Source organism: Bombyx mandarina, chromosome 28 (genome assembly GCF_030267445.1).
Source record: "Bombyx mandarina strain Sakado chromosome 28, ASM3026744v2".
Classification (NCBI taxonomy): Eukaryota; Metazoa; Arthropoda; class Insecta; order Lepidoptera; family Bombycidae; genus Bombyx; species Bombyx mandarina.
In genome coordinates this window covers 2058996-2073272 of record NC_143233.1, presented here as the reverse complement: position 1 = coordinate 2073272, position 14277 = coordinate 2058996, and the positions used below count along the sequence as shown (strand labels likewise).

Here is a 14277-nt window from a genome sequence, read left to right as displayed (position 1 = left end):
TCGATTTTAACATTGTACACACATACACTAATAAATAAAATACGTAAACGGCGTGTACAGTGTGCTTACAGTGTGCTTAGTGCGAATTTTTTAACGTTCTCGATAGCGTAAACGTTAACTCAAATTTGTATGGAGCCGGAACGTTTGCCTACGTTTGCCGCTAGGGGGCGCTGTTCCAACTACATACAAATTTCAGTTAACTTTTACGCGATCGAGGACGTTAAAAAAACTCGCACTGAACCTACACCTTAAACAACACCTTAAGGCTTGTTAGTTTCATATTTTGTTTTCTTTCAATTCGAATCACGAATTCAAGTGGTTTTTTTTTTGGTGTTGCCATGCTTACCATCTCCGATATAGTAGGTATAAATAACATTTAGAAGACATTACAAACTAATGTATCCATACAATTAGTTCCAAAAACACCTATATACCACGAAGAAGCAAAACGAACAGTATTTTTAGAATACATAAAAATCTTTTTATAATGCATTCATACTGATTGATGATGATTGTTTTTCTAAAGTTAATTGTGTATTGGTGTGCAGTAAAGTATATTATCTCTCTCTCTATCTCTGCCTCTCTTTCTCTCATACTTGATCTGCTTGCTTTAGTACAGTCAAAGTCAAAAAGGTTATGGGGCATTTTCCTCAAGGTATAAATTGTGAACCATTGCCGATAAGATAGTAGCGTTCTAACTATTGTACTGTGCTTTTGTGACTTCGATCTCAGACTTCAAGACGCGTGGCTGACTTGTGATATGTCGGTTACTTACAGCCGGGGTACATTGAGCTCCTGTCTGTACATCCAAAGCAATAAAACGACAACTTATCGAGCAGCGCATGTCATGAATAATTCACAAGTGAACCCACGCTGTCCTAGCTGCCCATCGTCCCGTGATTTTCATTTTACGAGTAAAAAAACAGCAAAAATAAAACTCAACGGATGTTTGAATGGATTCATAATTAATGAGAACGGTGGGTAGGCGTTAATGACGTCACAGTATAGCTTTTTTTTTTTTTTATTGCTTTGTTGGGTGGACGAGCTCACGGCCTACCTGTTGTTAAGTGGTTACTGGAGCCCATAGACATCTACAACGTAAATGCACCACCCACCTTGAGGTATAAGTTCTAAGGTCTCGAGTATAGTTACAACGGCTGCCCCACTCTTCAAACCGAAACGCATTACTGCTTCACGGCAGAAATAGGCAGGGTGGTGGTGCCTACCCGCGCGGACTCACAAGAGGTCATACCACCAGCGTATTATATCTCCTACGTTCCCGATTGTCGGGTAGGACAGACGACATAAAACTGAGACCTCAATTTAAGATTTTAAGGGAGATAGTAAGAAAAACGGCTGATCGTTAATGCTGATAGCTTCGAATATGATGAAACATCGTAGAATATAATATTATATGAGATCGAAATCTTACCTCAACGATCCGGTCGTTGACCTGCATCTTCCCGCTGAGGTCAGCTGAACTACCCTCACTGATACTCTTCACGAATATGCCGCTCAGCTCCTCTGAAACAAATGAGTATATGTATTTTCATGTCAAATATAGAATTAGAGGCTCCCCGCGCACTAGGCAACCGAAATATTTGAGCAGTCAGTTATAGAAGCCAATCGACGCCCATTTATGAACCTTCGAGCGATTTGGACGTTATCTCGTAAAAAACGCAAAGCAAAGAAAAGACACCGCATTCATCGTCTTTTTTCTAGAACGGCCACCAAAAGGCTTATTCTTTAACTATTTTAAAGATGTTCATAGACATATCCAGACCGGTTTTTTTAAATACAAGAGATTGTACAAGCGTGCTGTGTTATATAACTAACATTAGTAACAACAACGAATATACATTGGCTGCTACAGCAAGTACACTTCAATTGATACAAACGCACCGGGCGTATCCATTAGGACGCGACGACTTCAAAGTTAATTAGAATTTATGTTTATTCACCCTTCTTGAATTGCTACCTATCAAATCATCACTCTCGTCCACTCTCCAACATCCTTTCTCGTTCCATACTCCTCTATCTTCGCTCACTCCCCTCTTACCCATATCGTCTTTCACGCTATCCATCCACTTCTTAGGTCTACCTCTTCCTCTATAGCCTTCCAGATTCGTAGCTAGCATTCTATCTATACTTAGCTACCACTCAACTGCTACTTTTTTTTTCAGTGCATAGTCATATGAAATTTGCTTTGTTATATTTAATAATATAACAATAAGTTTTTAGACATCGCAACTATATCTTTAATAAGCGTAGTGGCGCTTATGTCGCTCATAATCGTTAATAATTACCCGTACTCTAGTAACTAGTAAGCAGTAATACTACTACTCCGGCGATACGACGACCCGTATCAATCATTCTTCATCAATAAATATTATTATGTTTCGTTATATTGACAGGGTTATTGATATGGGTCATTGTTGAAATCGATGATCCTCATCTGCTAATTAGGACTGGCCATCTAGAGACAAAGCCATCTAGTGGCCGACGCCCGTAAACATTTTTGTTGGGTGTTTGAGTTGCTTATCTATAACTAATTTATGTGCATTATCTATGACGTCAATAAACACTAAGTCAACGAGGCGATGAAACTGAAATTCACGTTCTATTTTTCTGATTTGAGGGCGTGGGTGGACTAGCTCGCTCACAGACCACCTGGTGTTAAGTGGTTACTGGAGCCCATAGACATCCACAACGTAAATGCGCCACCCACCTTGAGATATAAGTTCTAAGGTCTCAAGTATAGTTACAACGGCTGCCCCACCCTTCAAACCGAAACGCATTACTGCTTCACGGCAGAAATAGGCAGGGCGGTGGTACCTACCCGCGCGGACTCACAAGAGGTCCTACCACCAGTATAGTTACAACGGCTGCCCCACCCTTCTAACCGAAACGCATTACTGCTTCATGGCAGAAATAGGCAGGGCGGTGGTACCTACCCGCGCGGACTCACAAGAGGTCCTACCACCAGCAAATATTAGTACCACCTTTATATTAGTCCCACCTACCTTTCCTATTTCTGCGATAAACTATTTATGTCTTTCAGTTAAAATGGCAACACAGACGTCACAGGGCACAAGGCCCACTGAGTTTCTCGCCGGATCTTTTCAGTGAGTAGCGTTTCCGATCCGGTGGTAGATTCTGCGAACCACTGCTCTTGCTAGGACCGGTGTTAGCAACACTCCCGGTTTGAGCCCCGTGAGCTCACCTACATGCCAAGGAGAAGCTGATAGCGTCTCAAGGCACAGGTGGAGAAAAAAAACCAGCACAAGTGAAGCTTCCACATCATATGACGTCAGAATTTACCTTGTAGCTTATTATTAGATGTGTCGTGAGCCAGTCAAAAGGAAAAGGTGCTTGAGCTATATCAAAAAGCTCGCAAGCAAAGTATTATAATGAAAGCGACTTCAAAAGTTTCTCATTCTAAAATTACGATTTATGTTCCAGTATTAAGTTCCTCAAAGGAGCTTTCGCAGGTCCCTGGACAGCGACACAAAATTTCCCTTTCGACAAACGGAAGAGGCAAACCCTTTCTAATTACAAGTCGTAAGGAAACTTTTTCACTTTGATCCGAAATCGCGTCTCGGGTTCAAAGAAGATGAGTTTTAAAATAAATCTGGTACTATATAAAAGGAAAACTTAATAAAAAACCACTGAACATCTTATTTATGGAATTATCAGATATAAATAGACTTGGTGTAGTCGTGTTGGTATGATAAAAAATTCGCAAGAAAACTGACATTAATCATAGCCAAATGTACATACATAATAATATATCTCTCTGTAACTATACTAAGACCTGAGAACTTATATCTCAAGGTGAGTGGCGCATTTACGTTATAAATGTCTATGGGCTCCAGTAACCACTTAACACCAGGTGGGCTGTGAGCTCGTCCACACATCTAAGCAATAAAAAAAAATCTAGACGAATTCATTGTCGGATAGAATTTTGAGTTTTTTTATGATTGAGGGATCACTGACCCGCAAGCCTTTCCGATTTCATCAGGACAGGTGGCCGAGCAAAGGCTCAGCCAGGAGGGGCGGGATTTGCTAACAACTACCCGAGCGTCTCCAAAGGAGACCTAACAACTCAAGAGCAGCTGCTTCGTGAATGAATCTACTACCGGATCGGAATCGCGACCCGCTGAGAAGATCCGGCGAGAAACTCAGCGGGCTGATGCATGGGTTAGGTTGCACGTAGAACTCTTTGCCGAGTTAGACGAGTACGGTTACCAGGGTGCCTAAGCCTGCTCCTAGTTTTTTTTTTCCCTACCTAAGCTGATAGCCTTGAGAGGCTATATCAGCGTCGCCTTAACTAGTAAGTGAGCTCACGGGGCTCAAACCTGATGACGTTACTAACACGAACCCTAGCAAGAGCCGTGCTTCGCAGAGTCTACCACCGGGTCCGAAGCGCGACCCACTGAGAAGATCCGGCGAGAAACTCAGTGGGCTGTGTCTGAGGGTTGATTTACTCGTTGAGCCCTTCGTCGCAAGCGAAGGGTTCGACGAGAACGGCAATCGGTGCTTGAGGTACCTAAAAGCACCGTTAGTGGATCGGGAGGATCCGAAATGACATGTTTGGGGCGACGTCGACTGCTTTCCATTCTGTTGCTCCTAGTGTTAGAGCTAAAGGCGTCTAATGCAAGGGTTATTGGATCTAATGCATCCGTAAGGACTTGAATTTGATGTGTTGTGGCTTAAAAGGAAACAGATAATGATCCCAAAAAAACAGTACCTAACTCATAGAAACGCTACCGAATCTTGTCTAGTTTGACCGTCTACTCCGTCTTTAAGCGTACCAATAATGGTCCTTAATAGATCCTCTCAACTCCGAAATAACAAAGATGATGGCAATAAATTGACGAAGTAAGCTAAACAAGCCATAACATAGATGAGTCGTAGCGGGTAAATGAGAAGCAATTACCGGTACACGAGCAATAGCCGCTGCGTCTAATACGATGGTTCAATTACTTCATATTGTTCGGCGCTGGTGCATTGTGTGAGCTGTAGCGATTTAGTATTGAAACTTGCGCTCATGGCATTAGTTCAAAGCGTTTGCCTCGTACGAAGTCCCACATTTTTAGTTTTTACATCCTAATAATACTGCTAGAGCAATAGTTTGTCATGAAAGACGGATGTTCATTAATATCCCACGTGAAATTACTGGACAGATTTTAATAAATAAATAGCATAGCAATAGCATAACTTATAACCCCCAACGCCATATATTTCTGCTATTAGATACATGACATGTATATGACATTGTGTTCGCTGGTTTGTGATCGTACGTATGCAGCGTGAGCTCACGACCCACCTGGAGTTAAGTGGTTATCGGAACCCACAGACATTTACAACGTCAATGCCGCCACCCACCTTGAGACATGAGTTCTAAGTCTCAGTTTTTACAGTATAACGTCTGCTCTGCCCTTCAGACCGAAACGCATTAGTGCTTCACGGCAGAAATAGGCAGGGCGGTGGTACCTACCCGTGCGGACTCACAAGACGTCCCTACCACCGTAAGCGCTTAACCGCCTCTGAATTGTACCACACAAGCACAACGGGTGGCGAATAACACAACGACAGCGATATTCATTCGTTAATAAAAGTGTTATTTTGAGTTCGTACAATCTATAACATCTACTGGTTATTAGACGATCAGCGTATAAACTACTCTATGAATTCAAGTTAGAAATGTCGATGGCATATTTTATGGCATTATTTCTGCCGTGAAGCAGTAATGCGTTTCGGTTTGAAGGGTGGGTAGCCGTTGTAACTATACTGAGACCTTAGAACTTATATCTCAAGGTGGGTGGCGCATTTACGTCGTAGATGTCTATAGGCTCCAGTAACCATTTAACACCAGGTGGGCTGTGACCTTGTCCACCCATCTAAACAAAAAAAAAAAAAATTACGTTCCGTTCCACACTCTTCATATGTTCCATTCTTACCAATCCGACATATAGGTAGATAATAACCATCCAGATGAAAAGCAAATAGGCCTGTTCATCACAAAATATCTACCCAATGTGGGTATCGAACCCGCGACCCTTAGCGCCACAATCAGGAACGCTAAATACTGCACCGCCGAGTCAATTAATCAATAACTTAAACTAATACCTGTTTAATTTGACACGTTTTTTAGTTCCAGTGAGCTACCGATATTTCAAACATGGATAATACACATAAATTAGTTATAGACAAGGAAAGCAAGCACTCAACAATTATGTTTACGGGCGTCGGCCACTAGATGGCTTCGCTTCGATTAGTTTCTCATTGCTCCTGTAGATGGCAGTAACATATTACCTATCCTACATTTTATTTTTAATGAAGGAAAAATAAAGACTTGTGTAATTTTTTTATTTTTTTATTTTCTGTGTTACAATAATTAAATGCCTTAACTTTAACAACATATAAGTTTAGGGGCATCAGCTACAAGATGCCGCTAGTTTCGATACAGAAAAAAATATATTTGTCTTAAAGTATCGCAACTTCAGAGCCCTCATTTCAATCAGGCCAAACGACTACAGGAGAAAGCTAATAGTAGTCTTTAAAAGGTTAATAGCCGCGTGAGTTTAAAACAATTTAATTTTAGAGTTTGCAGTGAACACACAGCTCGAGATTTACATTTCGTGGCCCCGTCGCGGAAACTGGGTCACAGTATCCATCGAGCAAGGGCCAGTGGGACTTTTTTAGATTACACGGGATCTTTCATTGTTTTTATACGACGACGCCTTAAGGTTTTATACGGCTTGCACCGAATTCATGGCTTTTAATCAAAACGGAACGCGGTAGAGTTGGCTAAATTCGTATTATTCCTGTTGTAAAATTGCAATGAAGGTTTAGGAAATAATTATACTGTCATCGGGTTGTTCTTGCGGGTTGAACTCAAACTCCAGTATGGGAAAAATTTATTTATTCCACACGCATACTAAAATCGTATATATGGACAATCAACCGATTTTTATATTATTATCAGTAAGTTTCTATCTCTCCATCTGACAGCCTACCTTTTTTTTCTCCCTTAGGGATGTGTCGCGTTGCTAGTGACGTGAAAAACGGTTCGACACAAGAGTTCACTTACTTAAATTGGTAATGACGTATGAATTTTAGTTGTACGTAGCTATAAAATATAACAAAATGTACAAATGCGATTGTATAAAAAGAATATTCTTTTTTTTATTACTTAGATGGGTGGAGGAGCTCACAGCCCACCTGATGTTAAGTGGTTACTGGAGCCCATAGACATCTACAACGTAAATGCGCCACCCACCTTGAGATACAAGTTCTAAGGTCTCAAGTATAGTTACAACAGCTGCACCATTCTCAAACCGAAACGAATCGAAATAATCACACAGGTACGAGTATAGTACATGACGTAAACCTAATCTTCCGGGTTATTTGGAGCTGGGTCTACAGCGGGAAAGGAGCCACTCAGAGCTTTCCTATCTTCTGAAGCCGCTATGCCATCCAGAGCACTTTCTTTCCCGACCTATTCGCTGGTAACCTAAGAGGCTATTCCAGTACGGGTAGGTGAGCTTACGGGCTCAACCTGAGAGAATTTGCTAATACCGGCCCTAACAAGAGCAGTTCTTCGTTGAATCTACCACCGAATTAGTTCGCTCGTCGAACTCTTCATCGTAATCGACGATCCAGAGCCCGTTTTCAGCGCTTACCCTGTACCATTCGACTCTAAGACGAACCAAGGCAATGGCATACCCGATATATCCCGAACGCTGTGACACGTCCTTCGTCAATGGCCATTTGAAAACATATCTGCAATAGGTAGCCCTTTGGCTATGCCCATAGCATTTCCTATATTCACTAACAAAGGTGACTAATACCGGCCCTAGCAAGAGCAGTGCCTCGTTGAATCTACCACCGAATTGGAGACTCACTGAGAAGATCCGGCGAGAAACTCAGTGGGCTGTGTCTATGGGTTAGTTCGCTCGTCGAACTCTTCATCGAATTCGACGGTCCAGAGCCCGTTTTCAGCCTTGTACCATTCGACTATAAGACGGACTAACGCTATGGCATTCCCGATATATCCCGAACGCTGTGACACGTCCTTCTTCAATATCCATTTGAAAACAAATCTGCGTTAGGCAGCCCTTTGGCTTTACCCATAGCATGTCCGATGCTCACTAACAAAAGTGACATTTTGACATAACGACCGTCTGGTGTAGCGGTTAGTGACATGGTCACTACACAAGAGACTCGCGGTTTCGAATTACGCCAAGGGAAGATATTTTTATGAAAAATATAAATGTCTTTTCCAGGGTTATGGATGTATATTAAATATATGTATGTGTATAATAAAAATCTTACATTTATTTCCGTTATCTGGTACCTGTAACACAAGTTCTTTACGAACTTATCACGGGACCAGTTAACGTGGCGTGATTGTTAGTAAATATTTATTTATTTATTATTTACTATTTCACCGCCAGTTGAGTCATAATTAATTATGATCCTTTGACTACGAAAGCTACAAAAAAATACGTGGTCTCTTACCTTGCTCGCACACGTAACCGGCTACAGTAATGCCGAGCCCAAGTGCTGTGTCCTTGTTCAAGGACACTTCGTAGCTCAATGTCTCCGGAGAGCCGTTGCCTCGAACTGCCATATCCAATGGTAACCTACGTCCAGGTACAAATTTTAAGAGTCAGCCGTCGTGACCTAAAAGATAAGACGCCCGGTGCCTTCGTATCTAGCGATGCACCGGTGTTCGAATCCTGCTGGCAAGTAGGTACCAATTTTTCTAATGAAATGCAAAATTATAATTGGCGTAATTACTGGTAATTACCGCCCTGCCTGCGTTTCGGTTTGAAGGGTGGGGCAGCCGTTGTACTGTGAAAACTGAGACCTTATAACTATTATCTCAAGATAGGTGACGGCATTTACGTTATAGATGTCTATGAGCTCCGGTAACCACATAACACCAGGTGGACCGTGAGCTCGTCCACTCAAATAAGCAATAAAAAAATTATGATGGACACTTAATCCCTGGTTCTGATTGAAGCAGGACTATAGAAAAGTACCACAAAAGTCTAGTAATCACGGGAAGATTTCGTAATCTAGTTTTTTGTGTTTAATAACCTTAAAGGCGCTGGTTGTGGAGCAGATTGCTTGGTGATAGGCGGAGGCGGGCGCGGGGACGAAACTAGCGCGCCGCGTGGCACGACCGCGACCATAGACGCTACAGGCTGTCAACAAAACATCAACCTTAGGTCAAAAATCGCACGATAACGCTGTACAATGCCCGGTCATCGTTCTCGTCGAAACCGTCGCTTGCGACGAAGGGCTCGACGGGGAAATTAACCCATAGACACAGCCCACTGAGTTTCTCGCCAGATCTTCTCAGTGGGTCGCGTTTTCATTCCGGCGGTAGATTGCTTTTGCTAGGGTTCGTGTTAGCAATGTCGTCAGGTTTGAGCACCGTGAGCTCACCTACTAGTTAAGGTTACGCTGAAATAGCCTCTCAAGGCTCTCAGCTTAGGTAGGAAAAAAAAAGCTATACAATGCAAGGCTTATCTTTCGTACCCTGTGATGTAATCTCTCCTCGATGATAGTAGGCGGAGGTGATGGCGGAGTGATATCCTCGCAGAGCGCCCCGAAGCCCTCGTGGCCGGCTTCAGCGAGACGTCGCTCCAACTCAATGGGGTCCGCTAACAGCCTGGACGGTACTACCGGAGCCGGTGATGCTCCCAAGGACTGTAGAAAAGAAATCAAATCCAATATATCCTCACTGCAATAACAACGCTTTAGTTGAGATTCAGCCGTAAATTTCGAAGGTTGAGGTTCAATGACCACAAGCAACCGTATACTCCGCACGAAATATATGCAAAATACCGGACCATTAATTAATTAGTGGGTTTTTTATTTATTGCGTAGATGGGTGGACGATCTCATATCCCACCTGATGTTAAGTGGTTACTGGAGCCCATAGACATCCACAACCTAAATGCGCCACCCACCTTGTCTCTTCCACCTTCTAAAGTCTCAAGTAGAGTTACAACGCCTGCCCCTCTCTTCAAACCGAAACGCATTACTGCTTCACGGCAGAAATGGGCAGGGTGGTGGTACCTACCCGCGCGGACTCACAAGAGGTCCTACCACCAGTAATTACGCAAATTAAAATTTCACGGGTTTCATTTTTATTACACGATGTTAGTCCTTCACCGTGGAAGTCAATCGTGAACATAATATGTTGAGTACGTATTTCATTACAAAAATTGGTACCCGCCTGAGATTCGAACACCGGTGCATCGCTCAACACGAATGCACCGGACGTCTTATCCGTTAGGCCACGACGACTTCGAACTAACTTTGTGGGGCTGTATTGTTGTCTCGTTGGTCAGAATAAGTTACCACGCTCACTGAAGTCTCTGTTACAATCGCACTGAGGGAAGCCCAAAACCGAACAAAATGGAAGATGATAGTGCAAAGTGTGACGAGGGTCTATCAAGGACACGACCTCCAGCAATGAAGTATGCAAGTAAGAAGAAGAATAATTGTTGTCTCTAAAGCTTTCTTTTAAAACCAATAGACTAGACCAACAGAATGTTTCCAAATGACCTCTAATTTTCACTGAAATACCCCGAATCTTCGCCGCGACAATGGCAAGGTAACATTAGCCACAAACACAACATCAATCGATCGAATCCAGATCACATTCTGTTTAGTTTCAGAATTGTTTTGTTAGAAAAACGTATTGTTTAATGTCTTCAAACTGTTCCAATGTATTTATTGTTAGACCGACATTGAAAAGAAACAAGTTTGTTGTAATCTTCAGCCATATTATATAGATAAAAAGAAGAGGACTTTTTGGCGGTGAAGTTGTGTGATTTGTTTTATTTTGTCTATTTAGTGTTTCTTCAGATTCAAATGTGTAATAACGGTGGTTTATTAACAGTTTAGTATCTGTGAAAGTGCACAAATGTGGGAAAATGAAACAAAGCCGCGGAACGTAGCTTCTCGGAATCCTCCACAAAGTCCACTGAAAAGTCTCACCATTTTACTGAGATTATATTTAATCCCATATCATATCATCTCATTTCATTTCATTTCATGCCATGTTTCATATTAATCAACTTCAATTAATTTCATAAAATCGTTTTTCATTTAAAAAAGTTTTCATTAAAATTAAAATAAGACTTGACCTAAAGGTATTAGTTACCAGGTCATAAATCCCTTAAAAAAATAAAAACGAAGATATATTTTGATATACACAAAATAAATCACGATCGAAAATATTTTGCTTCGTGAATGGTATCTTGTGATGCAAGCAATGTAAGACAAAATTTTAAATCAAGTGAGATGCGCGGTTAGTTCATTCCAAGAGAGGATTTGTCAACTACCTTCATAATACGTTGCGGGCTTACAATGTACACCAGATGATGAGGCTGGATGCAATAAAAACATTTTTTTCTATACACGAAAATCACAGTACCTACTTTAAAGAGATAAATTCTGCCCCATACTCTTCGAGTCTGGCTTGAACTACCCTCGTGGTCATGATATCCTTCTTTAAATCAAACTTAGGATAAGAAACAGGGCGTCTTGTGAGCCCGCACGGGTAGGTAACACCGTTCCGCATATTTCTGCCGCGTAACAGTAATTCAGCTTGAAGGGTGGGACAGACTTGCTAAACGACTGAGACTTAGATATAGTGTATCAAGTTGAATGGCGACATTCACGCAGCGATGTCTATGGGTTACGATAATAACCTAACACCAGACAGTAAAAAGAAATAACCTGCCAATAACTGGGGCTATACAGACCGTCGAGGACATGAAGACATGAGGAAGTATAATGCATCAAGTGATCAACATTTCAAACTACTCATATTTTACTGGTGGTAGAACCTCTTGTGAGTCCGCACGGGTAGGTACCACCACCTCACCTATTTCTGTCGTGAAGCAGTAATGCGTTTCGGTTTGAAAGGTGGGGTAGCCGTTGTAACTATACTGATACCTAAGAACTAATATCTCAAGGTGGGTGGCGCATTTACGTTGTAGATGTCTATGGGCTCCAGTAACTACTTAACACCAGGTGGGCTGTGAGCTCGTCCAACCAATTAGCAATAAAAAAAAATTAAAAAACTAGACACGAACTTCAGCAATGAAAAGACCGACTCAGAAGAAGAAGGCAGTAAGCACATCACCTCGGCAAGCTGAACAAAAAAAAACTGAATACCCTTTCAAATAAAGCCTTGTAAATAATGTATAAGCGCAATTAAAACTTAATAAGCTCCAGCGAATAAAGTCGCGCTTTTCGACGAGAAACTGCTGCACTAATTGGGTATTGCGATGCTGGGTCTACACATATGTGTGTTCTTAGTGAGTGTTTCTTAACGATCTCGATGGCGTAAAAGTTAACTCAAATTTGTATACAGTTGAAACAGCGATCCTAGCGGCAAACGTAGACATACGTTACAGCTCCATACGAATTTGAGTTAACTTTTACGCTATCGAGAGCGTTAAAAAACTCACACTAAGCACATTGCAAACGTGTTCATTGCGAGTACCGGGAATATATGGCGAGAGTGAGTATATTAGAGAAAAAAGCAAATTAAAAACTACTCAACCTAACAATTTGAAAAGGGTACCTACATACAGCCATATCCGAAATGCAAGTTTTTAAAATTGAATTTCCACTAATTATACTCCCACTCAAAATAAGGTCGGCCACTACACGTGAAGCGTTTAAGACGAAGGTTCGAGAACTGTTTCTCAGAGAGATAGCAGAGTCATCTAATTGATAATATTTGTTTATATATGTTTTTATATGTATATGTTTATGATATGTATATATTTATATATATCTATATATTTATGTGTATGTATTTATTTAAGTACGAGTATTTGTATCTATAAATATTATATATGTTATATATATACATATGTTTAAGTAATATCACTATCACACTACACCTACCAAGCTTCATCTCTGCACTCCCCTAAGGTAGACTGTTAGAGAATGCCTATGGCATTAAGTCCGCCTTTATACTTTCCAGTATAAGAAGTTATAAATAAATAAATAAATTAGGCCAACGAATTTGTTGATTACGACAATCGCAGCCGCAGACATCTTTTCACATTTTCCATTCGATTATAATATAGTCATAACCTTGTCTAATATCGAAAAGGCCTTAATTTTAATTATAAGAACGTTACTAATAGGCAGTCGGGCAAAAGAGAACTTAATCACGAAAATATTTGACAGGAGAATACAATTTCATTACGATTGGAAAATATCCTTTAGAATATTTAATTGGAGTTCAAAGCATTTTAATAATAAGAGGTTACTATTTGTGCCAAACGCCAGAAACGCCTTCATAAATTATTATTTGTGCTGCCGTCTTCTAGTACTATCGTATGTCATTTTCAGATATTCAAAATAAGGCAGTACCAAGCAACTAAGTATGCCCTCGGACCAACTTAGTTTCTCGCCGGATCTTCTCGGTGGGTTGCGATCCCGATCTAACAGTAGATTTTTTTATTTATTTATTTTTTATTGCTTAGATGGGTGTCCACGAGCTCAAAGCCCACCTGGTGTTAAGTGGTTACTGGAGCCCATAGATATCTACGACGTAAATGCGCCACCCACCTTGAGATTTAAGTTCTAAGGTCTCAAGTATAGTTACAACGACTGCCCCGCCCTTCAAACAGAAACGCATTACTGCTTCACGGCAGAAATAGGCGGGGTGGTGGTAGCTACCCGTGCGGACTCACAAGAGGTCCTACCACCAGTAAGTAGATTAGTAGATTAGATAGATAGAATGCACAAGTAGATTCTGCGGAGATAGGACTAGTATTAGCAAATTCTCTCAAGTTGAGCCTGTGAGGTCACCTACCCGTCCTGACGTTACTGCAATAGTTGCTTAGGCTACTAGCAAATAGGTAGGGAAAAAAAAGTATCCCCAAAGTAAATCAATAATTTTTTTAACAATTCACATAACACCGGACAAACATAGATTGTAGTATTTGTAGTAAATACATACAATTATCGGCTTTTTTTTGCGTTGGCAAGTTTTAATAACTCTTCATACGCTATGAATCGATCGATAAAGCTCGAACATTTATTGAATAGTCGATGTGAAATTGTACATTAAAGATCTCGGTAATAGATTTTAGAATTAATATTATAAGATGTTACATTAGGTTCAAACAATGTTTTTCTAATTGTGCACTTGGTAGACAGCGGCTTGGCTCTGCTCCTGGCATTGCTGAAGTCCATGGGCGACGGTAACCACTTACCATC

General features: G+C 41.1%; 1 protein-coding gene across 1 annotated transcript in view; it reads right to left on the bottom strand.

Moving 5' to 3' along the window:
* The window catches only part of LOC114240899 (multiple PDZ domain protein), a 189008-nt gene that overhangs the window by 152975 nt on the left and 21756 nt on the right, over positions 1-14277 (bottom strand). The window contains exons 5-8 of the mRNA XM_089739138.1: positions 9556-9726; positions 9112-9218; positions 8527-8651; positions 1433-1524 (exon numbers count right to left, since the gene is read on the bottom strand). Coding sequence (XP_089595264.1) covers positions 1433-1524; positions 8527-8651; positions 9112-9218; positions 9556-9726 — 495 coding nt within the window. The remainder of the gene's footprint in view (positions 1-1432; positions 1525-8526; positions 8652-9111; positions 9219-9555; positions 9727-14277) is intronic.